Source organism: Pseudorasbora parva, chromosome 7 (assembly GCF_024679245.1).
Source record: "Pseudorasbora parva isolate DD20220531a chromosome 7, ASM2467924v1, whole genome shotgun sequence".
Taxonomy (NCBI): Eukaryota; Metazoa; Chordata; class Actinopteri; order Cypriniformes; family Gobionidae; genus Pseudorasbora; species Pseudorasbora parva.
In genome coordinates this window covers 27,874,011-27,901,909 of record NC_090178.1, presented here as the reverse complement: position 1 = coordinate 27,901,909, position 27,899 = coordinate 27,874,011, and the positions used below count along the sequence as shown (strand labels likewise).

At 38.5% G+C, this 27,899-nt stretch overlaps 2 protein-coding genes across 3 annotated transcripts; one reads left to right on the top strand and one right to left on the bottom strand.

Annotated features, from left to right (window-relative positions):
- The first annotated feature begins 1,140 nt into the window (after nt 1–1,140).
- cxcr3.1 (chemokine (C-X-C motif) receptor 3, tandem duplicate 1) lies at nt 1,141–5,015 on the top strand. The gene is made up of 2 exons (XM_067448938.1): nt 1,141–1,617; nt 2,360–5,015. The coding sequence occupies exons 1-2, from the start codon at nt 1,237–1,239 to the stop codon at nt 3,092–3,094; spliced, it is 1,116 nt and encodes a 371-aa protein (XP_067305039.1). The 5' UTR covers nt 1,141–1,236; the 3' UTR covers nt 3,095–5,015.
- Nucleotides 5,016–11,941: 6,926 nt separating this feature from the next.
- cxcr3.3 (chemokine (C-X-C motif) receptor 3, tandem duplicate 3) lies at nt 11,942–16,813 on the bottom strand. Of its 2 annotated transcripts, XM_067448937.1 has the most exons (4): nt 16,399–16,813; nt 15,652–15,835; nt 15,494–15,555; nt 11,942–14,780 (listed from the first exon to the last, which is right to left on the bottom strand). In XM_067448937.1, the coding sequence occupies exons 1-4, from the start codon at nt 16,408–16,410 to the stop codon at nt 14,016–14,018; spliced, it is 1,023 nt and encodes a 340-aa protein (XP_067305038.1). In that variant the 5' UTR covers nt 16,411–16,813; the 3' UTR covers nt 11,942–14,015. The 2 variants fall into 2 exon arrangements, with proteins under 2 accessions (XP_067305038.1, XP_067305037.1); XM_067448936.1 differs by having other exon boundaries at nt 15,494–15,835; nt 16,399–16,808.
- Between the last annotated feature and the right edge of the window lie 11,086 nt (nt 16,814–27,899).

Sequence of the window (27,899 nt, the reverse complement as noted above, 5' to 3'; positions counted from 1 at the left end):
GTTTTCTCTCTCCTCTCCTGCCGCCCCAGACTGCTTGCGCGCTGTTCCTGCCCGTTTGTCTGCCGCCCTCGGCTCTGGGCCGCCTCGCGTCAGGCCCGCGCTCCTCGCCCACCAGCTGCCTCTCTCGCTGCCGGACGCTTCGCCCCGCCCTCCCGGGCGCTCCGATCTACGCCGCGGGTTGCTTCTTCGGCCTTCCTGAAGACCGCACGGGACCGAGCTGCCAGCGCCCCCTGCTGTTCTCCTTGATAATTTTTGTTCTACTGATCTGCCCAGTTGTGTGCAAGTACTGTTGTTAATAAATTAAGTTTTGTGTCTGCAACTGAATCTCGTCCTGATTCGTGACATCCGCTCTTATTAACGTCAAGTCGACCCATACTCGAAAAAAACTCTCAGAAACTTGTGAGAAACCGGAAGGAGTATTTTTAACACAGAAATACTCCATCAAACGTCCAACATTAGTTTTTGAAACTTTGTCTATGTTTTGGATGGGAATCCAAGTCTTTAACAGTGTAAAAAGCTCAGTATGCATGAAACAGCATTTCACCCCCCCCCCCCCTTTAAAGTTCCACCCTATTAGGCTGTTATGAAGAATGTTTGTCCAGTCAAAAACAAAACCTAAAACCATATATGACAGTTATAAAAGTTCTGTTTATCTGTAAGGTTATAGCTAGCTAAATGTTGATCACTCAAAGAGCTCCGGCTAACTTGGCGTAAAATTTTTCCACAGGTTGAAATTCTTATAGAATAAATTGTATTTAGAGTATATTGTAAATTACATGTATACATAAATATTATTAACTTAAACTATTATATAAACAATAATATAAACAATATTATATAGGTGCAGTTCCACATATTACTGATGGCAAACCATGCAGGACTATGAACCAAAACTCATCCCCTGTTATGGTGTTATACCCTGTTGGCAAGTCAATAATTTGACAGCAGTGTTAAATGTTTTGCATATTTATGTCTTATTTTGGGAGGTGAGGAGGATTAACAGCATTTACAGTATATGTTTTTGAACACTTTTTGTTATTATTTACCATCCTGTTGGTTTTTACTTTACCCTCAGACTTTAAAGCGCACACTCAGACAAACTGCTGGCAAACACACAAAATAACACATTCACTTGTTTAACATCTCACTTCAATCATGAAATTATTGTGTAGCTAAATAAATACTGTATTGAAAATAAATTATAGAAATATATACTAATTCTATGTTTCTTTGCAGATGTCTTTGGATTCTGATCAAAAGATCACCATAAGCAGTGGAGAGATGAATTTTACTGATGATTACGACAACTACACTTATGATGATGATGGATGCTGTGGAGGACTTGTGTGTGATCAGAAGTATAGCATGCACTTCGATTCCATTTTTATTCCGGTCCTTTACTCTCTGGCGCTGATAGTGGGGCTGGTGGGCAATGGGCTGGTTCTGGTTGTACTGTGGAAGAAAAGACGGAGCTTGAATGTTACAGACATCTTCATCCTTCACCTGGGTCTATCAGACACTCTGCTGCTGCTGACAATGCCCTTCTGGGCTATAGAGGCAGTGAAGGGGTGGCTCTTCGGGACAGCGCTCTGCAAACTGACTGGAGCTCTCTTCAAGGTGGGGCAAAATCTTTGAGGCCAAGAATTTTTGGTGGCACTTTTTATGGCAGTCAAATGAATTGGTCCATCGCTTTTCCATTTTAGTGTTTTATATTCAGTGATGGAACTGTATCAATTACAATGAATTATATTTGACTTTCACACTGGTAACCTAAAAATGATAACATCTAAATTAACTGTTTGTGTTTTTTTCCCCAAGTCAAAAATATTATTTAATATTGCTGAGTCAACATAAAAGCATTAACTTATACTAACAAGATTATTTGAATATAAATTAAGTAAAAATTGAATTATCTAAATAACCTTTTGTACAGTTGATTAGATTATTTATTCATAGATTGTTATTTTTTATGAGTATTATTATTATATGAGCTGCATAACTGTTTAAATAATTTTCACAATTTTAGGCTTTTCGGCATTTCATGGTACTTGTTGTAACTTTACACAGAAATGATTAATAAGGGATATTTTCACATTAAAATAATGTTAACAGATTGTTTACATCTTGTGGCTATACTATTGAAAGAGTGAGCGTTTTTAACAGATTTGACGCATCAGCTCCATTCACTTCTATATTGTCCTCAATGTAACCCAGATTTTTGCTGTTTTTTGGAAAATATATATATTTTTTGTGTTAAACCACATATGCTATTGATTGAGCTTGTATTACTGAACTTGAAATATTGCTTTAAGAATCAACTTCGGTTTTGCAGTCTCTCATTGTCACTTTTCTCCATCAGATCAATTTCTACTGTGGCATTTTCATGCTTTCCTGCATCAGTCTTGACCGTTACCTGTCCATCGTCCATGCAGTGCAGATGTATTCTCGTAAAAAGCCCATGGTGACTCACTGTTGCTGCCTCATGGTCTGGCTCTTCTGCCTTCTACTCTCCATTCCTGACTGGATATTTCTTGTGGCATTTAAGGACAGTAGACGTCATGACAAAATAGAATGTGTTTCATTTTACCCCAACTCTTCTCGTGAATCCTGGCATCTGGGCACTCGTGTGCTCTACCATATCTTGGGTTTCACTCTCCCAGCAATAATGATGCTGTTCTGTTACTCTTGCATCCTCCTGCGACTGCGACGTGGCTCCCAGGGCATGCAGAAGAAGAGGGCCATCCATGTCATCGTAGCCCTCGTACTGGCCTTTTTCATTACCTGGACACCCTACAACATCACCCTCATGGTTGACACCATACAAAACAAGGCACACAAATTAGATAACCAGACATCCTGTGACAGCACCACAGCAGTGGATGTAGCTCTCACAGCAACTACCACATTGAGCTACTTACACTGCTGTATCAACCCAGTTCTTTATGCTTTCGTGGGGGTAAAATTTCGCCAGCACTTACTGGACATGCTGAGACCTCTGGGCTTCACACTTCGCAAGGTCCCAGCGGGCCTGGTGTCACGGAAAAGCTCTATATGGTCAGATTCAGTGGACACCTCTTACACATCTGCCTTCTGAAATATTCACATCTGCCTTCAGTGGTCATGTCATCTTTTTCTGCAACCTTAATATCCGTATCTCAAGCGTTTCTATTCACACCAACAAGGGTAACTGGAAATTATTCAAATTCTATGAGAATCGTGAAGTCCACACCACAACTATAAAAATAAAAACACACCATATCATTGGAATCACTATCAGAACGACTTTTCCCAGCTGATGAACGATAAAACCATTAACAGACAATCAGAATGAATTGATGAACTTTAAAGATGAATAGATGAATAATGTAAGATACATTCTCTTAACCAACTGGCTACGATTAGTATGCCATTCATGGGTTTATCTCCCCTAAAAGTGTCAATATTGAGCCTCTTACACACCATTAAAACTTTGAGAGCGGTTCACTCAAATCCGTCAATCTCTTTCCAGCTAAATTTATAGCTTGAATTTGGGGCTACTGAAGCAGGCGGAGCCAGAGGAGCATGACTGACTCATTACATGGGAAAAGACATTTAGCTTCGGTTACAGAAGTGCAAGCCTTTTATTTAGACCTTTAAGTAATAAACAGGTCATGTAATAAACCAATTGTCAAATGGCAAAGGTAACTGGGCTTTGCGATGCTTGCGCAACATGGCTACTTCAATGTCATACTGCATCATCATGCACCTGTTCGGAAAGACAATTTTCCCATTTAAAATGTTACATTTAATGTGTACAGGGTAAACAGCCTCAAACAGTTATCATGTCAGAATGAGCCCTGGGAATCCTGAAATCTTAAAAAACTGCTTGCGGAATTTGCATTTAAATAACACCTTAAATCAAAAACAAAATCTGAATGGTCTAAATGCTCATTTTTTAGGATATGCCAGGCAAAGTGCTGGTCACAGAACACCGTCCGTTATAGCAACCAGAGACTTTTTTTGGAGCACATTATATTTTTATATATTATATTTTTGTGTCTTTTTTCTTTAAACATATCTTTATAGTTATTGTTCTTGTGTGAATGGGTCTTTAGGCTGCTGATTAGCATGCATAAATATATCCTAGAGAAATCTGTAATCTTAAATTCAAGTTTTTCTCTTCATGTTTGAGGCTATAGCAACGTGGGGGAGAGGACGCTGGCGTCGTCTGTTCGCCGCTTCTCCACCCACAACAAATCATGTTAATGTACTATTAGATTTACATTTTATTTTATTTCCTTATGTTTGTGACTAGTCTAACAGTCAGAGCTACAATTGGGCCTGTTGCTGATTGCTGGCAGCCACTGAGAAGTCGTTGTTCGTCGTTTCGCCGTTTTCAACCGCTTCTCTAATGTTTACGTTTGAATTGCTGCGGTTGGTTTCTGGTTTGGAGGACATTTTATGTTTCTCGCCGCGGGTGCTCACTGGTGGTCTCCCTTGGGCTTAAGCTGCATGGTGGCTGAAGTTTGCACCGGGCTAGCGTCATCCGGGCTCTCGTCGTCGGCGTCCGGCATGATGTTGGGATGTTCTGCTTCTCGGCTGCGCCGCTGTTCCGTCCTGCATTGCGACCGTGGAGCGACATCTGCGCCGGCCCCGGTGTGTCCACAGAAGTGCCCGGAGGAATGTTCTGCCTCCTGCATGGTGCTGCAGCGATCCCCATCGTTTGAATCATCATGAAGAAGACCCATCATCTGGTCTTCAGCTGTCGTGCCTCGGCGATGTCATCGGGACACTGCCGCTGGGAGAAATCTGAAACATGGAGTGGACCACAGTGTGCTGCGGAGCTAACAGAGACTTCCACCATCAGCTGTTTTCTGTCCACCATCAGCTCTGTTTCTGTTCACCATCAGCTCTGTTTCTGTTCACCATCAGCTCTGTTTCTGTTCACCATCAGCTCTGTTTCTGTTCTGTTTTCTGTGTTGGTTGATTGTTTGTAGTATTCAATATTTTTACTTGTTATTCATTTTTTTGTTGTTATTCCCCCCCCCCCCCCCCCCCCCCCCCCCCTTTGTTGCACTTTGAGATTCTTCGGAATGAAAAGTGCATTATAAATAAAATCTATTATTATTATTATTATTATGTGGCAGCTACTTTAGGTTATGTTTTGCATTTCTCATTCTTTGCAGCTCGCATATTTTTGAGAGAGATTTCTATTTTGTCAAAATAGAGGTCTTTCTTGGCAGATTAGAAATGGATCAGACTTTTGAATGTGAAAAGCTGAATTTTACTGTTATACGTTTACAATATATTATATAGTGTTTGAATTGTTCCTAATTTTGTTGTTTTTCAATTTTGTATGTTTTTAAATATATATATATATATATATATATATATTTTTAATATCTCAATTTGCTGCAAAAACATAAAACTTCTTAAAGACCTACCTTTTGTGAAGCAGAACTGCAATTGTGAATTGTTTGTGTACTGTCTTTTAATATTTCTTATACAACTTTTTTGAACCTTTGTTTTCTCAATAATGCTGTAAAACTGTAATACAATAAAAATAAATGAAATGCTTATACAGCATAAGAGTTATTATTATTATAACCACATTCTGTGGTATGAGTTGGTGATGTAACACATTTGGAGTAAGAAATGTTTCAAAATAAGCTCAATTTTAAAGGCCATGATTTACCCTGTGAAGCTCTTTTTTGTTTGTTTTTTGTTTAGGGGTAAAACAAGTTTGAAATACCTTTGCAGTATTATACTTTTAGAGAACGTCTCAACGGCGTCCATGGCTGCTTGCGTCAGCGTAGGGATGATTATGGAAATACCTGCTGCACGCTTTACTCCCAATAAAAAAAATAAACATTGCATAAAAAAAAGCATTGCTTACCAAGCCATCACTTGCTGTTAGCATCCCATTGACTCCCATTCATTCTGGCGTCACTTTGACAGCGAATAAATTTACATTTGAGGTGTTTAAAGACTCCATTGTTTATTTCTAAAGAAACAGGACAATATATTGAAGGCCTCATTACCTTGTTTATTACACTATCTTCCTGTTGAAGCTGTTTTTGTAAAAAAAAAAAAAAAAAATTGGCTAACTATTGCGTCATAACGCAACTCTGTCGCACAGTAGAGAAATGAGACAGGAGGAGGCAGTGGCAGTCGGGAGGACGTAAAGACAAAGTCTGATAAAGTCAAAGAAGAAGGGTGGGGAGAAGCCCATTGTTAGCCAAAAACAATGAGACAAAACATTTAAATAATGTTCAGATTTTGTTGAATGTTCAAATTCAGATTTCACTTTCCGCAACTAGGTCCTTCTAAAAAAATTAGCATATTGTGATAAAAATTAAAATGTCATATATTTTAGATTCATTGCACACCAACTGAAATATTTCAGGTCTTTTATTGTTTTAATACTGATTGTTTTGGCATACAGCTCATGAAAACCCAGCATTTTCCAGGTTTCGGACCTATTCATCGCTTGATGACATCATTAATCCGCGATAGCTGACAGCTGTAGCCGAGGCCAATGTGCCAAATGCCCTTGGCATATGTGAAAAACTTTTATACAATGTCAATTGAGGTTAAATGCAGTCACTTGTAATGTATGATTTAATTGCTTCTAAGTTTTGGCCAATAGGTGGTGTAGTCTCCAAATGGCTGTGGTGTGGCCATACACAGTGAAGTCAAATAGAAGCACTCCTTTCCTGATGGCTGAGCGTACTGCGCAGCCTCAGACTGAGCTTGAAGACGTGTGACGTGAGCAACCTGTCTGACAGTTGTACAGGGCCTTCTCAAAAAATTTGCATATTGTGATAAAGTTAATTATTTTCCATAATGTATTGATAAAAATTAAAATTTCATATATTTTAGATTCATTGCACACCAACTCAAATATTTCAGGTCTTTTATTGTTTTAATATTGATGATTTTGGCATACAGCTCATGAAAACCCAAAATTCCTATCTAAAAAAAAATTGCATATTTCATCCGACCAATAAAAGAAAAGTGTTTTTAATACAAAAAAAGTCAACCTTCAGACTGCTGACCTGACTGCTGTCCTGAAGGCCATCATTGGTACCCTCAAGCGAGAGGGTAAGACACAGAAAGAAATTTCTGAACGAATAGGCTGTTCCCAGAGTGCTGTATCAAGGCACCTCAGTGGGAAGTTTGTGGGAAGGAAAAATGTGGCAAACGCTGCCCAATGAGAAGAGGTGACCGGACCCTGAGGGGAAGCAGTGGACTGAGTCTGGAGTAGAAACATCCAGAGCCATCGTGCACAGGCCTGTGCAGGAAATGGGCTACAGGTGCCGCATTCCCCAGGTCAAGCCACTTTTGGGCTACAGAGAAGCAGCCCTGGACTGTTGCTCAGTGGTAAAGTACTTTTTTCAGATGAAAGCAAATTTTGCATGTGATTCGGAAATCAAGATGCCAGATTCTGGAGGAAAACTGGGGAGAATCTTTGTAACAATTTGCACTCAGTTTTTCTAAGTAAAATTTACTGCTGCGATATCAAGTACAACTTACTTGCCAATATCAAGTAAAATGTACTTAACTATAAATGTAACATTTGCAAAGACATTAAGTAAATGTTACTTAATTATATTTAACTTAGCATGTTGTATTTATTAAAAGTAATCAAGTAAATTTAATTTTAAAAGGAGCATAACTATTGTGAAAATTTTATAAATCTGTATTATTTACTCTTATGAAGTAATTAAGTAGATTTTATAATGTTTGTCCATTAGACATTTTGAATTACTTAGTTGAATTAATTTATATTACTCACTATTATTATGTAAATGTTGCTATTTTAAACCAAATAAATGTAATAATGTTCTCTGCATCAAATACATTTATCACAAATCACACATAAATACAATAAAGTTGAACAGTTTATTATGTCAAAATTTATCCATTAAATCAGTAATATTCACATCAGCTGATTAAGTAGTTAAGGTACATTCATTATAATTTACAATAACTGTAGAATTAACCATGTATGGTTCAACTAAACATCAGCAGCCAACAGTGGCATAACTAACATTAAAGGGTTAGTTCAGCCAAATATGAAATGTATCACATTTGTGTCCAAAAATAACAAAAACTACGACTTTATTCAGCATTGTCTTCTCTTCCGTGTTTGTGTTCAATCCTCAAATAAAGATTCAAACGGTGAAGAGAAGCCAATGCTGAATAAAGTTGTAGTTTTTGCTATTTTTGGACCCAAATGTATTTTGGATGCTTCAAGAGACTCTAATTAACCCACTGATGTCTCATATGGACTACTTTGATGATGTTTTTATTCCCTTTCTGGACATGGACAGTATAGTGTGCATACACTTGCATACACTCTCGGACTAAATATAAAATATCTTAAACTGTGTGTTAAGATGAACGGAGGTCTTACGGGTGTGGAGCGACATTAGGGAGCGGAGTTAATGACAGACATTTCATTTTTGACTGAACTGAACTAAATTTAACCCTTTAATGACGAGCACATGCATAGTCCAGCTGAAACAGAATGGTCACTTTTCCTTAATGCTCATTCATCGACTGGATCCTCTCAATCAGCTCCATGGACGACCATCTTAAGGATATGTTCAGCGGCAACACTGCGACTGTCCTCCTGCATACAGTTTGTAAGAAAGAAAGAACACAATTCCATTTAAGAAATAGAATTACATTTATAACATTACATTTTATTTTCATTAAAAAGGTGACCGGACCTTCATGTCGTTAGCTCACTAAAATAGAATTGCTGACATTCATGCACTTGTTGCTAACGTTATACATCAATGCTTATATGGTATCAGAGTTCACCTGCCATCCAAACTTTCCTTCTTTAGAGCAGAGTGCAGACTAACTTGTGCTTTGATATAATAATTGCTGTGAAATTTTCAGTGGATATAAAAACAACTAACTTAGACACTTTAAAAAAATGCTAACATTAGCTAGAGGACACACACACAGGCAGCCAGCACTTAATCACGGCCAGCTAACATTAAATTATTTTGAAGTTAACCAGACAGGGTGACTTTTTCTACAAGAACGTGGCTAACTACATTTAATCCCCTCTATCTTTGACTAAACACCAGTCTCAACTTTATAGAAGTGGATAATGCTTTAGCTTTAGCTACCGTTATTGTGATTAAAACTCACTTTTAGTCAATTTTAAACCGTATAACGTCTATGCAATAATCAAACCATCAAAACGAAGTACATCGTTATCACAAATCTAAAATAGAAAAGTCAGAACTTACCGAGAATAAGTCAGCCATGTAAAAGCAACATCCCAAACCGACCGTCTCTGCCTCTGAACCGGGATCTTTTTGAGCAACAACAAAAACGGGCGGGCAGATTCAAACACACTTTGCTTTTCAGATTAAAATTTACTTAGTATTTTTAGGTGAATGTGCTGTGACTATAAAACAATAAATACTATTTGTAAATATATGGTAAAATTTACTCTTTCTTCTCAGTTAATTTATTACATTAATAAATTGTGTAAATTTTACATAAGATATATAGTTCCAACTTAATCTTGATTTTACAATGTATAAATTACATGAATTAATGTAATAGATTTTACAATACCACAAAGTCATTTTTTTCAGTGTGGTCTGGGGTGCCATGTCAGCTGCTGGTGTCGGTCCACTGTGTTTTATCAAGGGCAGGGTCAATGCAGCTAGCTATCAGGAGATTTTGGAGCACTTCATGCTTCCATCTGCTGAAAAGCTTTATGGAGATGAAGATTTAGTTTTTCAGCACGGCCTGGCACTTGCTCACAGTGCCAAAACCACTGGTAAATGGTTTACTGACCATGGTATTACTGTGCTATATTGGCCTGCCAACTCTCCTGACCTGAACCCCATAGAGAATCTGTGGGATATTGTGAAGAGAAAGTTGAGAAACGCAAGACCCAACACTCTGGATGAGCTTAAGGCCGCTATCGAAGCTTCCTGGGCCTCCATAACACCTCAGCAGTGCCACAGGCTGATCGCCTCCATGCCACGCCGCATTGAAGCAGTCATTTCTGCAAAAAGATTCCTGACCAAGTATTGAGTGCATAACTGAACATAATTATTTGAAGGTTGACTTTTTTGTATTAAAAACACTTTTCTTTTATTGGTTGGATGAAATATGCTAATTTTTTGAGATAGGAATTTTGGGTTTTCATGAGCTGTATGCCAAAATCATCAGTATTAAAACAATAAAAGACCTGAAATATTTGAGTTGGTGTGCAATGAATCTAAAATATATGAAATTTTAATTTTTATCAATACATTATGGAAAATAATTAACTTTATCACAATATGCAAATTTTTTGAGAAGGCCCTGTACAACTGTCAGACAGGTTGCTCACGTCACACGTCTTCAAGCTCAGTCTGAGGCTGCGCAGTACGCTCAGCCATCAGGAAAGGAGTGCTTCTATTTGACTTCACTGGCCACACCACAGCCATTTGGAGACTACACCACCTATTGGCCAAAACTTAGAAGCAATTAAATCATACATTACAAGTGACTGCATTTAACCTCAATTGACATTGTATAAAAGTTTTTCACATATGCCAAGGGCATTTGGCACATTGGCCTCGGCTACAGCTGTCAGCTATCACGGATTAATGATGTCATCAAGCGATGAATAGGTCCGAAACCTGGAAAATGCTGCCTTTGGAGAACACATTTGAAGGCAGGAAGGCATCGAGCCACGTCCGAATCTAATGTTTGCTTCACTTCTTGTCTCCTGAGAGACCTTCATCTGATCGGTTTTTGAAGGCAGCATACATGTATCCTTCGCTGCCTTTGATATCCCACAATCCTGTGCTTTCCATTCAGTGACAGTTGAGCTGGAAAAAAAGATGGCGTCCGAAAGTTGTGTTAAATATGTGTTTAGTTCTCACCAAAGCTCGCTCTGTTTGGCTTTAGATCATTGAACTGTTACACTGCCTTAGAAGTCTGTCCGAAATCAGTTTTGTGAGGTGCCTTTCGTTCATGAACAAAGCAGCCTTACAAGCCATTGTCTGATAAGGCAGCGAGGCAACCAGTCAGCTAGGTTTTCGGACGCAGCCAGTGTTACAATATTGCCGTCAATCTACTGATGCTGCCCTCAAGTGGTTTGGAAAAAAAAAAAAAAAAAATAATAATAATAATAATAATAATAATAATAATATATATATATATATATATATATATATATATATATATATATATATATATATATATATATATATATATATATATATATTATTATTATTATTATTATTATTTTTTTTTTTTTTTTTTTATATATAAAAACTAAAACACATTATTAACACATATCAAACAAACATATTCAAAAACATATTTAACAAGTCCAGACACATAACATTGGCTATGAGTAAAAATGCATACGTTTACACCATTCATTTTAAAATGTATAACAATTAAACATTTTCTGTTGAGAAACATATTCTGAAATGTGAATATCAGAATATAATGTCCCTCTTCTATACCAGTGGCACTAAAAGTGTAAACCCATTGAGCACATGCTTTTTTTCCTTTCTTTTTTTTAAGCATTAAACCTTCGCTGTACTTAGCTGTGAAGGTTTAACGCTTTAAAAAACGAGGCACCATGGTCACGAATTTAAGATTAAGTTCCTACGTGGCCGCAATATATTTTTTTACCCATATATCATGTGCAGTGGTTCATATAAAAATGAGTTTACACCAGGCACCAACTCCTAAAAGAAATCTAGAACGCACTAAAACTACTTCAAGTGAAAGGAAATAAACTGCTGTACCCAAAATAACCACAAGATGTCACTATAAAGCAACTATTTAGCAAATCATCTTCACATTATGTTGCAGCCTATAATCTCAAAATAACAGAGGATTAAAGCTGATATGTGATAACTTTGACAATTTAAATATGACACATCATACAATTCAGGTCATTCCATTTTGATTTGATTTATTAGGGAACATAATAGTTAAAATACACTCACTTGTCAAGGATAGCACAATAAAGTTTAAACAACATATTTCCATTGTGGTCTTTGATGTAAAGCAAAGCATATCTGGATCATCTTTAAAATGAACACACTGCCATAACAAATATTAGTATCATAACCACCTTTACAGTCATATTAGTTTATTTGCTAAGTAATGTTAAGCAACTGAGTTTATCACACATAATGATGGTGTGGTTAGCTTACACATGACTCAGTTCTCAAAAGTTGACAGACCAGTTATAACAAGACATGTCAAAACAGGTTTTTGTAGACACATGAAACGTGTGATACACAATCTATTCAATCATTCTCAACCATCATACAACCACTTTTATTGTAGTGGCAAAAAAAAAAAAAAAACATTTTCAAAACATTTGATGCAAAAACTGCACTGACTATCTGTCCACTAAAATGAGATGAATAGAAAATGATCTACATGACTATGAACAATATTGTACTTCACAGGCGTCAGAAAAAACAGTAACCCACAGTCACACAACAGGACAGGAACTTAGCACTTGACTTCACAAGTTCCTCTTACTGAAATTGATGTTTATAACCAAGATTTGCAAAATTCACCAATATATAATAGATTTGTTAATTTCTCTTAAATTCCATCAGATATTTACCATGACTCATGGGAAATATCTGATGGAACACTGATGAAAACAGATCACATGACAGTGTAATCACAATGATGCACACCACATGTTTCAGAAAGGGAACTGAGGCAGACACGTGGTTATTTCTGCATGCATACCATCAGGCTGTCTTACCATAGAAAGGTCAAGTACCACTACCTTCATAGAACTTTCTAAGAAACGTTTTATTGAAAATGCACTACAGTAAGTCATTTGGGTGGATCACTTGTATTAAAATGTGCTCTGGTGGTTTATAGTAAAGAAAATCGTTTTGTGTACTACACACACAGGCCTTTCTGTTGTTGAAGATGATGACGTGCTTAAAGTATTTAGAGGAACACTGCACTGCAATACAGTACAAAGACTAGAGCACATACAAATCCCCCTTTTTTCTATCATCATGTCTGTCCTTAAGGGATATTCCAGTCATGAGAATGGAAAAGTATTATTTATGCCCGAATATCCCAAGAACGGTCTTTCCCAATCACAAATTCACCCTCTAAGTGCTATGAATACCACACAGGAAGAAGGTACTTCCCACAAAAGGTTTAAGAAGAAAACTTATGTAATATGGGGAAAGAATCTTTCATGACCCCATCTCAGAGGAAACGGCAAAAACAGAATTGTCACGATGAGCAATTAATTAACAACCGCAATCTATTAATATATATTTTTTCTCTTTCATATTTACTTTTTATTTTCATTTTAATAAAATTAGCAGGACATAGTAAAGTTTATACTACAAAGTGAAGATAAGAATTTTGGGACATAATAATAGCACTGTGTTCTTTTATATACATTATAACACTTGACGAGACTCACGCTTCTAGAGACCACTGAGCTAAAATAGATGTCATTAAAAAACTGACATGACTTCCTGTCATGAGAGCAGATTATTCATCTGCAGATGCACTGATGGTGGTGATGAGGTTTTAATATTTCAAAACTATTTCATAAATGGCACAAACATGGACACAACACAGTTGACATTTACATGGTCGCAATATCTGAAATGCCATTGTAAAATTGAATGCAGAAAATGAGTTACTTATTGACAAGGCTGACTTTGGTATTGACAAGATGAAATGAACAGTTCCGTTATCAAGCAAGGCACAGCATTGGCTAAATTTTCAAGTAATGTTCCGGAATACAATTCCAAAACACTTAACAAACCAGCGTAAAAATAAATAAATATAACAGTTGACATAGTAACGAAGCAATAATAACCAGTATGACAATTTTACTGAATTAAAGTGCAAATGAGTTGGCCAGCATGTCTTATTCTTTCTTAATATGATGATGAGCATCATTTTTGTAATGCTTATGTTAAATAAAGTAATACATTTCAGGGATTATGAGATTCAAGGCATCCAGCAGTCAATGTGTTGCGTTTTTATGTATCATAATCCTGGGTTTTTATTGTTGGGTTAATATCATTCATAGGTTGAAGTGAACCTTGTTCCTCTTGGACGGAAGCATTACCGTTTACTCCACTAGAGTCCCAAAGCGAAACATCATTACTGTCTGTTTTACAAGCTCTGAACTTTATCATAGTCAGTGCGCGTCGCCGGAACTCTTTGGAGAGAGAGAGGTAAATAACAGGATTGACGATGCAATGAAGAAGCCCAAAAATGGCCGTTATTTTGCTGGCTGTCCACTGCCTCCCTTCACACTCGTCTGTCCCTGCTGAGGAGACGCTGTCCACCGGCTGAGCCGTGTTCACCATGAAGGTAATGTTGTAGGGCGTCCAGCAGACGAAGAAAGCCAGCACAAGGGCTGCAATGATAGATGTACTTCGGCCCTTCTTCTTCTGCTGACACTTGGAGTCATGCCATAGTTTCAGCATAATGGAGAAACAACCAAGCAGTAGCAGTAGAACAAAGCTCACAAGATGTGGAAAACGAGAGGCAAGACGCCAGGAATCAGGTGGATAAAAGTGAATGCATTCCCCTTTTCCCTGACCTGTTCTACCACTGATGGACCTCAAAAAGATCCAATCAGGGATGGAAAGGAGAATGCAAAAGATCAAGATAATCAGGCAGGAACAGTAAACCACCACAGGTTTTTTACAGGAAAACATCTGTACTCCACGGACGCTGGACAGGTAGCAGTCAACACTGATGCAGGCCAGTGTGAAGACACCACAGTAAAAATTGATCTGAAGAGATCGTGAAAGAGAACAGTTATTGCAATATTATAGCAGACAGTCATTGACACAAATACATGACCAAAATAATTTGACAACAAATACAAACTACATCTACTTAATTTTACTATGCAAAACAAACAAAAAATGTATATGAAAGAATAAAAAGCTCACAAGAAAATGTATGTACTAGCTACAATATATTCAGTATTTAATATTTTGTTGGTCCTAATTTTTTTTAAACAAATATTATGAATAATTATTAATTCAAAAGTATCATTGATATATCTAGATTTTAGGAAGTCACACTACATGACTTGTTACACCAAACAACTTAGATTAAGCAGACAATTTAAAAGAGATTTATGAAATATTAAAAATGTTGTTATTCAATATGGTATCAGGGTTGCTGTGATTCACCCCTACAATGTATTTAGGAACAAATGAATAGACAATTAGCTCACGTCACTGTTAAAAAAGGTTGTATTACACCAATATGCTCTAAAATTTTAATTTGTTCTAAAAAAAAAAAAAAAACGGCCCCAGATCCCATCAGAAAAATGCCTGATATCCAAAACCTGTCATTTGATACACTCTAAATTTCAGGGTCATTACTCTTCCACCCATATCTAATGATTGTAGCTGTTTCTACAACAAAAATTAGCATTCAACCTATTAATTTCTACAGAATTATCAGATTGATGCATTTAAGGCAAGTAACTCACCTTGAACAGAGCTCCAGCCAGTTTGCAGAGCAATGGGCCCATGATCCATCCCTTAACTGCATCTACAGCCCAGAGAGGAAGTGTAAGCAGCAGCAGACTGTCTGTTACACTCAAATGAAGGATGAAGATGTCCATTACACTCAGGTTCAGCCTCTTACGCCACAGTATAGTGAGCACCAGTCCGTTTCCCAGCAGCCCCCAAACGAACCCCACAGAGTAAAGCAGTGGAATGAAGATCGCCAAGCCACCAGAGACTGTGCTGGACGGGCAGACCACCTCCTTGTACTCATAATCGCCATAGTCATAGGAATCGTTATTCTTAAACAGTCCGTGCAGGTCCACCTGCATGTTTGACAAACAAAAACAGACTTAGCAAGGGTCAATAACTAAAAACAGACCACGGGTCAATGACAAACTGTGTTAGTTAGATGAATAAACTGTGTCTGAATGCAGCTTCTTATGAGTGGACTTGTGAAGAGTGGCGAGTGTTAAATGTGCAGACAGTCACATGGTGGGTTTTTACATGATGTTGCAATAGCTAAATGGAAAGTAAAAACATTGGCGACTGGGCGGAACAGCTGCCAGCTGTAAAACGGATGACGGCGCACACATAACGAAACCTTAAAATGAAATACTAATCAGCTGAGTTTGACAGTGCATACGGATATTGTAGTTTTTTATGTTTGCAAAACATTTAGCTGCCCTAAAACTGTTAAGTTCAGTCTTGAACTATACACTTGGTTTGTTTGGTAAGTTGAGTATATTGTCAGCGATACAATCTGAACAAGATAGGTTAAACACACCACAACAGTAGTCGTGCGTAGGCAGGAGTGAGTAACCCAACGGAGACAATAGCCTAGCTCATAAAATTGTAAATAAATATACAAGGGCTGAGAACAACTTACAGGTGTTTCCATGTTCTTGATTCCCGTTGTCTCTTCCTTTCTAAACAGTACGCAATTTCTTAAGTTTTAGGCAACCCATCTGCTGAGAATCGATTGTTTGCTCAATGCAAATACGGTGGTTACTGTGCACGGGCGGGGTGAAAGAGGAGAAGAATAGGTAAAGATGATCTGTTCTGCCCTTGTCTTTACCCCATTACTTTATCCGGATAGCTTTCTGGTTCCTACCTACTACCACGTCACGTGTATACTCTTGCTTCAACTGGTTATCTCTAAATATAGGCTATGCTTATATCTCGCGGTTTGTTGTAAGTTTGGATTGCCACCCCAACGCTCCATGCGCCACCATGCGGCAGCTCACAGCACGATGTGTAGGCTACAGGGCGACTCTATATTGTTGACTAATAAACAGGAGCATTAGTCAGTCTTCAATTTAAACTAAACTACACGCCAAAGGTGCTTCGCCAAAGGTATTTCATAGTAGGATATTTTCCCCCTCAAACTTAGAAATATTTCTTATTCAGTCGTTTTTAATAACATCATTATTCCACGTTAAAATAGAAAGAGAGACACAAAATGTTATACTAACATGTCCAGCATAGGCCTCAAGGTCCAATTTCCTGCAAAGTTTAGCTCCAGCCATATAACACACCTGAACAAGCTAATCAAGGTATTTTATAAAAAGCTAGTGACAGTATAGCTGTATTTGAAATCCCAGAGCATACCCTCATTCACTATTCCCAGCCAAAATCTATTTGAAGGTGTGAATGAAAAAGAGTGAGTGAATTTCAAAACTGAGTGCACCAGAATGGCTGCTGTTTATTTGAAACTTAGCAAACTGTCAGCTCCAATGGAAGGCTAATGAAAATATTTATTTTGAAACTGTATAAACTTTAATTAATTCAAAAGTAAATGATGATAATGAATTACATTTACATTTACATTTATGCATTTGGCAGACGCTTTTATCCAAAGCGACTTACATTGCATTCAAGGTACACATTTTTACATTATTGTCAGTTCTTGCTTTCCCTGGGAATTGAACCCATGACCTTGGCGTTGCTAGCGCCGTGCTCTACTGGTTGAGCTACAGGAAAGCCTCTTCCCATAGGGAATTAATGTTATTATGCTGTAGCCACACTGGACCAGCGGTTTAGAAAGCGGATGGATTTTCTGGTTAGACTGAATCCGAAATCGCCCTCCTACACCCGTAAAATAGGGCATTATTTGAAGGGACAGCCCTTAGTAGTGGTGTCCGAAACCATAGTGTTATCAAGTGTAGCCTACTCATTCTGTATTCGAAAATCACCTAACGGGTAAAAACGACTATCCAAATTCACTCACTTGTTTTCATTCACTCCTTCAAGTGAACTGTATTAGTGAACTAGCATAGGGAATAGTGACTGAGGGTTTAGGGGGCGATTTCGGATTCCACCATGCATCTATTCAGCACAACCCTCACAGTGCATGATGGGTATCCTCTTGCCATAGGCTGTGCCTGGAAACGGGGAAATCCTGCCTTCAGAGGACACATTTCAAGATAGGAAGGCATCAAATTCAAAGCACATAAATACAATTTAGCTTTACTTCCTGCCTCTAAGGCCGCATTTATACCGCATGCATGGTACAAGTGACCCAATTCTGATTTTTTTCCTCTCATGTGGCACAGATCGGATATGACATGTGAACGTGCAAGCAAGAAAAAAAACATGAATTCCAATATCCTCAGATCGTTTTCAGGCCTCACTCATATGTGGTAATATATCCGCATTTACAGGCATTTGTGCCTGCCATGTAGCAATCAAATCGGATATTCCCGAGTCGTACGTCACTGAAAAAGGGACAGAGGCAAATTACGTCAACTCAGGTGGAAACGCCCTGTGATCAAGGGCTCTCCTCTTTTTTCTCCGCCTTACGAGAAATGTTTTGCTGACCTTTAAAGATGTGTGGAAAAGTACATGCAACAGGTGCTTTTGGAAAGAGTATGATAATATATCTGTCTATATTTAATGCATGGCATGTTTGTTTCACCAGCTCCATTTCAATGGGCACATTTGTTTTATCTGATTCTGCATATTTCCAGTTGATAACTTTTCCTAAGTCATATTTTTAATAAGAAAAACCAATAAGAAAAAAAAAACAAGAAAAAAACATTATACAGTGATGCTGTGACTGGCTGCAGTGCCCATCGTGAAGTGGCGCGACAAACTGTTCTACTGTTATCGACGCCTCGTTCTATTTTGGAACAAACTCTTCTTTTCTTTCTTTCAAAAACAAATTTTTCTTTCAAACTCCATCTGCACGCGATAGGATAGCGCTACACCAACCAGAGCAACGAAGGTGAAACAGAGCTTGTTGACAGATTAAACATTCGCCTAATCCGGTCGGCTAAACTCCGAAAACATCTTCCCTTTTTAAGAAAGTGCCGATCTTTGTTCTTTTCTCAGAGAAAAGCTTAACTCCAAGTCGTCCAGAATCGCAGTCAAAGCTGATTCGAAAGACCGCCGCCGTTCAACAGTTTCTGTGTTTACTAGAAGCACACAAACGCAACTCAGCCGTCGTCATTATGGCCCCGCCGCCGACTCTATACATGATGTGATTGGGCCGTCCAGAGTGAGGGGAATACAGCTCAGAAGGGTATTGAGAGTTCCTAGACGACACTTGCGGGTAGATTAAATTTGCTGCCGCTAGGGTGCGTCTAGATTTCTAGGCTAGTGGTCATGCTCAATTCTAGTCAGAATATGAGTCTGAAACTGCTCCATTGGGCTTTGATTATGGGGCGTGTTTCAACCAAACCACGAAAGACCTCAAATGGATAGACCTACAACCAATCAGAGCAACGAAGCGACGTCAACAGAGCTCAACTGCAATGTGTTGCCAAGTCCGTGTTTTTTCCCGCGGTTTGTTTTCTATGTCCGCGGGTTGAAGCGACTATTATGTGATATATAGACCCATGAGTGCGAATTTTAGCAGGCAACCTTGCCAAAATAACACACATTTTACCCCCCAAACACCATTTTTTTTCCTGAGAACCCCCCGAGAAGCTATTGTTTAGGGCTAGTAGTTGGCGGATTTTGTTGTAAAAACTTGGCAACCCTGTCTGCACGTGTGCTGGAATAAACGATCTTTGCCGGTGTTGTAAAAAAATAAAAGAATTTAATGATACTCCGAGTACTTACCAACATGATCATCATTTCTGAGAGAAATAGAGAAGGTGAATGCATACAAACAAGCTCTCTGTTTAGGATTTGAACAAATATAATCCAAGTCCCTTTGATGACGTGGATGATTATGTTACTGTTTATCATCTATCCATCATCGTCTAAAGCCCGCCCTGATGATGTCATTGGTCCGAACAGTTTCTGTTTGGAGATTATTACTCCTCTATGGAGCAGGGCCAGGCCGAACTGCCCGACCAAAAATATTTTTGGGCGGGGCTAAGTTCGGCTGGCATCCAGGCAAGGTCCTTGGCATCATAAAGTTTGAAAACCCCTGCATTAGAAAACACAGAGGGGCAACTATACTGGGACCAGTCACCGGGGGGGGGCGATCGAGGTGCAAAAGGTTACGTTTCTGGAGAGGCGGTGTTAACATTAAGTGACATGGCATCTGACGCACAGGAGCCAATGGCATATGTCGCTATGCTTAGTGACACACGCGGTGGCACTTCCGGTTCTTATTGGCATGTGTCAGTGGATAGTGATATATGCCACTTCGCTTAGTGACACATGCGGTGGCATTTCCAGTTCCTATTGGCATGTGTCAGTGGATAGTGACATGTGTCACTGACACTTGCGAAACACTGACACTGGCAGTGACACCGAGTCGCGGAACATGTCGCTTTTGTGACACTCACTGGCAGATGAGCTGAGCAGCTATGTAATTGTGCCACAAAAGCCAAAATAAATATCATATTTTCATGATCTTTTTCTCCTAATTATATGTTAATCTAACTTGTTAAAGTTAGTAATATGTGTCAGTTTGTGACAATCAGTATCTGAGTTGAATGTGCCACTGAATGTTTTATGTAATGCCAATGTTGTTGATCACACAAACTGCACGTCCTACAAAACAAGAACAAACCATTCATCATAAGTCTCTACAAATATCGCATTAATAGTTGCATCCGTTACTGTAAACCTTTAATTTTGCATCATGCTCTCCTCTAGGTGTCAGTATAAACATAGCCAACGAAAAGATACACCATAACTTACTACAGTTGGGGAACATCAACGAGTGGTTTATTTGACATTTGTTTGCAAGTTAGACAGTATCAAAAACAGTATTTGATAGTGTCAGAGTCAGATGTATTAAGGCTAATTTGTAAATACTTTATCTTAATTAAAAAATATATATGTATATATAAAATGTTATTCATACATAATATATTATATAAATGATTTTCTGATATTAATATAAATAATTAGTCTCCAATAATTTGTTTTAGTTTTTTGCATACTTAGGCCTACTCAGTTATGGATTTAATATTTCACAACTCATTTTATGGAATTATGTAATAAGAAATAAACACATTTTTACAAATGTGAACACATTACTTCTGGAGTTGCCTAAACGTTTCACCACGGCAGACAGCGGCATGTGTAGGCAACTGGACATGACATATCCCTATGGACACAATACACAGCGACATGTTCCGTGACAGTGTCACTGACACATGCCACTATCCACTAACACAAGTTTAAGTGACACATGCCACTATCCACTGACACAAGTTTAAGTGAAACATGCCCTATCCACTGACACAAGTTTAAGTGAAACATGCCCTATCCACTGACACAAGTTTAAGTGAAACATGCCCTATCCACTGACACAAGTTTAAGTGACACATGCCCTATCCACTATCCACTGACACAAGTTTAAGTGAAACATGCCCTATCCACTGACACAAGTTTAAGTGACACATGCCCTATCCACTATCCACTGACACAAGTTTAAGTGACACATGCCACTATCCACTATCCACTGACACAAGTTTAAGTGACACATGCCACTATCCACTATCCACTGACACAAGTTTAAGTGACACATGCCACTATCCACTATCCACTGACACAAGTTTAAGTGACACATGCCACTATCCACTATCCACTGACACAAGTTTAAGTGACACATGCCACTATACACTATCCACTGACAAGTTTAAGTGACACATGCCACTATCCACTGACACAAGTTTAAGTGACACATGCCACTATCCACTATCCACTGACACAAGTTTAAGTGACACATGCCACTATCCACTATCCACTGACACAAGTTTAAGTGACACATGCCACTATCCACTATCCACTGACACAAGTTTAAGTGACACATGCCACTATCCACTATCCACTGACACAAGTTTAAGTGACACATGCCACTATCCACTGACACAAGTTTAAGTGACACATGCCACTATCCACTGACACAAGTTTAAGTGACAAATGCCACTATCCACTGACACAAGTTTGAGTGACACATGCCACTATCCACTATCCACTGACACAAGTTTAAGTGACACATGCCACTATCCACTATCCACTGACAAGTTTAAGTGACACATGCCAACTTGTGTCAGTGGATAGTGGCATGTGTCACTAAAATTTACATTTGTGTCACACGTCACTTAATGTTAATACTGCTACTGGATTTCTGGGAGGGGCACTGTAGGCTTGTGCCCCCATGCTTTGACGTAATCCCCCCCCCCCCCATACTCACACACACAAAAACTAATTGGACAAACTCAATTTAATTGAGGGCAATAAATATGTAGTCCAATAAATTATGATATATCTCTACCTGTCGCATTAATAGAAAACTCTCATGATATTAGAGTAACAGTTACAGAAGAATAACATAGTTTTGTTACCTATTGAAGCCAGTTCAGTTTGAGCAGATGTTTTATAATGTCACTGTCCTCGTCAGAGCATATTTCCCAGTTTATTCAGCATCTGGCTCATATCTGCGGTCTCAAGCATATTCTTAAAACTTTAATTTTCAACATCTTCAAAAATCGTTTTTGCTCGCTGACAGCTTCTTCGCCAGATCCAACATTACGTGACAGTGAAACTAATATTTGATTGCGTTCAGGACTTTCTCTGCTTTAAGTCAATGAATCATTTCAAGATTTGCTGATGAAGTTTTGCTATTCAGTTATTTTCTTCATGCCATATGAGTAAAACCACTTCATTATCGTGTAGCAATCAGGCATTGCCACCTTGTGGAATAAAGGTGAATTGCACTTCTACAGTTATCAAATATTCAATTGGTTGTGCAGGGGGAAAAAAATACTGTTACACCTCGGGTCATTAGCGACCACTAGCGAAAACTTTTGCAAAAAATAAATGGGAAAACAGGCATTATTTTATTAATATTTTTTCTTGTTAAATTGTTTATAATGAATTGATTAAGGAATAAGCTGATGTCTGTTTTAAAAAAAATTAATGTGGAGGAGGGTACTGAATGATGTCCCAGGTCACTATAGACCCGAGGTAGGCCTATATGCGTTTAAAGATGCACTATGTAGTATTTTTGCAGTAAAATATCCAAAAACCACTAGGCCAGTGTTATATATTTTGTTCAGTTGAGTACTAACAATATCCCAAATGTTTCCAACTATTTGTAAATTGTGAGAAAATGGCTATTTTAACTAAGGACCGGGACGTTTCAGCATAGCGTTTGAGCGAGTCGCCTGTCAATCGCGTCATCTCTGCGTTACCCTCAGAAATAAATAGGGCATAATTTGAAGGGACGGCCATTTGTAGTGTTGTCCGACACCATAGTGGACATGTTCGAGTGCAGTCATTCAGTCTCACGTTGCACCGCAATATCGAGCCGATTTACAAAAACATGTTGTTTAATTTTTTTAGGTAGATCTGTTGCTTCTGTCTTGCCTCCTCAAAAAGTTTTTCTGGTACTACCACTATCATTATCATCATCCTCTTCTGACAAAGAATCAGACAGGGTATGAGCTCTCATTGTCTTGCTTGGAGTTGGGCAGAGTGGAGACTGTTTTCTTTTCATTTTTCTCTCTTTTAGCAAGGCCAAGAGGTTATTTCGTTTGGCCTCTTCAGCATCTTTTTTCTGTTTTGTCTGGAAACATGAATAAAAGCATATTAGGAAAGTGCATCACAGTGTAATGGAAGATTCCCATACAGATATACAAAGCAATGTGAAAGCAATATATGTTATTTAATAGATTAATACCATGATTGAAGCCTGATATTATCTCCTGATAAAGGTGATAATTTGATAGCCTGTGTATGGTCAGAGAAGCAAAAATGCATTGCAGTAGCCTACACACATGGATTATATCATGTTTGTTTGTTTTATTTTTTTTTTAAATATTTGAGCCTTCAATGTATTGTTTTATTTTCACTATTGTTTTGAGTCGAAAGCTTATAAAAACTTATATCAGCTTTTAGACATTGTTCTGTTTTTTGTAATAGCCTAAGTCCGAAATGACTGTTTTCCCCCGGTGTGGGCGTGGCCTAAATATGCTCTGTCTCTATAGTAATAGCAACGTTAAGCTGGGCATACACTGTGCGATTTCTATGCGTTTTCAGCAAGGTTACCTACTCACACTGAGTAGATCGCATGCGATGTAAAGCCAAAGCTCACGATTGATGTGCTCTCACTGTGCGGTCCGACCGTCGAACGCGTCTTGCTCACACTGTACGGGTGAAAAATGCGCAATAAAACCCCCGTGGCGACGATAGACCATGGTGTATTATAGAGAGGTAAATGCATCAGCTATTGATATCAAAAGGATTTAGAATTTATGTATAAAATTATTATTATTATTAATGTCAAAACGCATTAATGTCAAAACGCATTAATGTCATTATTATTATTATCAATGTCAAAACGCAAGTTGTACTTGGAGCCTAAGAGCAGAGTTACATTTCCCTGTGCAAGACTGAAAAGAGGACATTTGGATGTAAGTCAGCTCATTAGAAATGTAATCCTTGGAGTTTGTCAATATTATATAATAAGATTGGATTGAAAGAATGTATGACTTCAGTCTTACCTGAAGATGTTGTTTAAAGGTGGAAAATGGCTCAGGGTCACACACTGCAGATGTTGAGGTGAGAGAGTATTATTATTTTTTATTTAAAAGACATAATTTCCCATTGGCTTTTACTACATTTTGTATTTCAGTTTTTTTTTACTCTGACTTGTGCCATCTCTTCTTGATCCTGTGCAGACCATGTCTCCATCTGGATCCAGATGACACGGACAACATGGTGAGCTCTTCTACCAACCACACCTGCAGGCTTGTGGCATGTTGTTGTGGAAAGTGCTGTCTAAAAGTAACTCCTGTTTTTTCAGGCTTTGGCTTTTACCGGCGACCACATAGACGTAGATGTTGAGGTGAGGGATTTATCATCTTTTTAAATTGGAATGAGATAATTGGGTTTTACTACATTTAGTACTGATCTTCTTGATCCTGTGCAGACCATGTCTCCATCTGGCGATCTTCATCTGGATCCAGATGACACGGACAACATGGTGAGCTCTTCTACCAACCACTCCTGCAGGCTTGTGGCATGTTGTTGCGGAAAGTGTTGTCTAAAAGTAACTCCTGTTTTTTCAGGCTTTTGCTTTCACCAGCGACCATATAGATCATGGAGATAGAATCAGTCCACACCTGAGCACTGCAGATATTGAGGTGAGGGATTTATCAACTTTTTAAATTAGGGAATGACTTAATTAACTAAGACGAAAACTATTGGTCAAAAAACATTTTCGTAAACTGAAATAAAATTAAAAAATAATATTAAATGAAAAACTAAAATAAAACTAAACTAGCAACAGCTTACTGAAAACCGTACCGAAATAATATAATAATTAGCAAAAATAAAATATTGTTTTTTGTAATTAATAATCTCTTTACTATGGCAGAAAATCTAACCTGTGGCTGTTTAGGGAATGTGCATCCTTATGTAAGTGAATAACACAAACAAAATAGGGTCCAACTCATAAAAAGCTGTTCCATATCACAATCATATGTCAAAAACTCCACCAGGTAATTCCACTAGGTAATTTTAAACCAAGCTTGAATTAGTTTGATCATATACTTAGTAGTTCATTAAACAGCTTAATCCTGCTTTTATGAGCCTTTATTTTAAAACACTCATTTGCTGTTTGGTGAATGTTTTCTTTAAAGGGATCCCCTGGTGTTGAGACTTGTATGGCTTAATATAACATAAATGATGTCTCTTACTGAATTATGTAGTAGAAAACCCATGAAAGACGGCCATTTGTAGTGTTGTCCGACATCATAGTGGACATGTTCCAGTGCAGTCATTCAGTCTCATGTTGCACCGCAATAACGAGTGTACAGCCGATTTACAACAGCTGTCCGACTTCACGCACCCAAACATACATGTGCACACAAACTCTCTCGCTCACACAGACTCACACAGACTCACACACACCCCAACAGATCGGCGCGAACACACACACACACACACACACACACACACACACACACACACACACACACACACACACACACACACACCCCAACAGATCGAACACACACACACACACCCCAACAGATCGGCGCGAACACACACACACGCACTGCATGCGCGCATACATAACCCTCAATCACTATTCCCTGTGTTGATATCATAGATAGACTGTTGATATGCAGTAGATTAACTGTAATGCCTAATGTATCCAGCAGAGGGAAATATCTAGGTAGGATGATGGGATAAGGTAATGTGAGGAAGAGAGGCAGGATGTTTTGGTGATGATGCATGGGATTGGTTTGTGCATTAAAGTTTGAGCACAAGCTCAGTGAATTAACCTCAATCTTTAAACTTTCACTTTTAAGACACAAATTACTTTCGCTACTTTTGTTCACTAATACAACTTGACGGAGTGAATGAAGACGATCGAGTGCGTGAAGTCGGACAGCTGTTGTGTGTAAATCGGCTGTACACTCGTTATTGCGGTGAACGTGAGACTGAATGACTGCACTCGAACATGTCCCTATGGTGTCGGACAACACTACAAATGGCCGTCCCTTCAAATAATGCCCTATTTCAGGGTATAGGGGGTCGATTTCGGATTCAGCCCGTCGTGGAAACTGAGCAGCCCAACATCTCGATTGAGACAGCGCAGTCTCTCAGGTGTGTGTGCGCGCCCGCCGATCTGTTTGTGACTTGTGTAGGTGAGTTTGTGTGCACATGTATGTTTGAGTGTGTTTTAAGTACAATTACAAAGCAATTCATTGGTTTTGTTTAACTCTGAAACAATTTTCGAGTTGCGTTGTGGTAAAAAATAGCTAAGGGTAACGCCAGCTGATTGAGGAGTTCAACCATTCTACGTCATCAACCTAGAACGCAAACAAAATGGCGCCGCCCATGGTCCAAATATAAAATAGATTTTTTTAAATAACGTAGATCTTTCATGGGTTTTCTACTACATAATTCAGTAAGAGACATCATTTATGTTATATTAAGCCATACAAGTCTCAACACCAGGGGATCCCTTTAATTTTTTTTTTAAATGTTTCTTTGTGCTTTCAGGTACTGCCTCTTGCTGCCAACTGCAGAGAAAATGAAAGTGAAGTCAGACCAGGTTCAAGCTGCGCAAATCTTGAGGTCAGGGTAGGGCAGAGCACAACCGGTGACACAAGTATGGCTGTACAATTTGACCAAAATCTCATATCCCGATAACGATACTGTTAGGGGTTAACAGTTTTGACCCATAGACCAGATATGCGAAATGAACACCAGGAGTCAGGATGTTCAATCATCGGAGAGAATTTTACTGAAGAATAGTTTGCAGTTTCATCAGTAGAGTCAGCTTCAGAGTCTCTCAGGGCGGTGTCAGGCCAGACTCTACTTTACACAAAATTACCACACCAGTTATACCAATTTCAAGGGCATGATTTACATCGTTACAAACACGTGGAATATTAATGATTGGCATAAAGCCTAAACAATGTGTCATGCGAGAATAGATAGATGTTGTTGTTAATCAGGATGTATACATCAGACAATCCCAAGATTGGGGTAGTGTTGACTTCAGGGGAGTCCTAGAAAGACGCCAAGAGGTCTAGGGTGTGAGAAAAAGCGGTCCAATGCATTCCATAGACCTGCACAGAACATGTAACACACACACGCACACACACACAAGACTCTAGGGCACATCTCTCCTCCAAGGTAAGTGCAGCAGTGAGCTTATCAACAGGACAAGATATCAACACCACATGACAAACGGATCTCCAGAAAGAAAAGTATGGCTAATGTCATCTACCTCATTCTATAAAGAAATATAAAGAAATATAAAGACAAAAATGTACTTCTATCAATGGGAAAAATCACACTATATAAATGGGAAGAACTCACAATTGGGAGACTCAAATCCTCCCACCCCTTCCTGTCCTGGGGTTACTAACAACAGGCAGGATTCACCTCTTGGAAGTTCTAACTTTCTCTCCAAGGCCCTGTTGGTCAGGACCCAGAGATAGAGGTCAGGCTATCTAT

What these genes read in the sequence shown, in the direction of transcription:
- cxcr3.1 (XM_067448938.1), top strand. Translation starts at nt 1,237, where the DNA reads ATGTCTTTGGATTCTGATCAAAAGATCACCATAAGCAGTGGAGAGATG. An exon ending in TGACTGGAGCTCTCTTCAAG is followed by an intron (nt 1,618 to 2,359) that starts GTGGGGCAAAAT and finishes TTTCTCCATCAG; the next exon opens with ATCAATTTCTACTGTGGCAT.
- cxcr3.3 (XM_067448936.1), bottom strand. An exon ending in TGGCTGGAGCTCTGTTCAAG is followed by an intron (nt 14,781 to 15,493) that starts GTGAGTTACTTG and finishes CGATCTCTTCAG; the next exon opens with ATCAATTTTTACTGTGGTGT.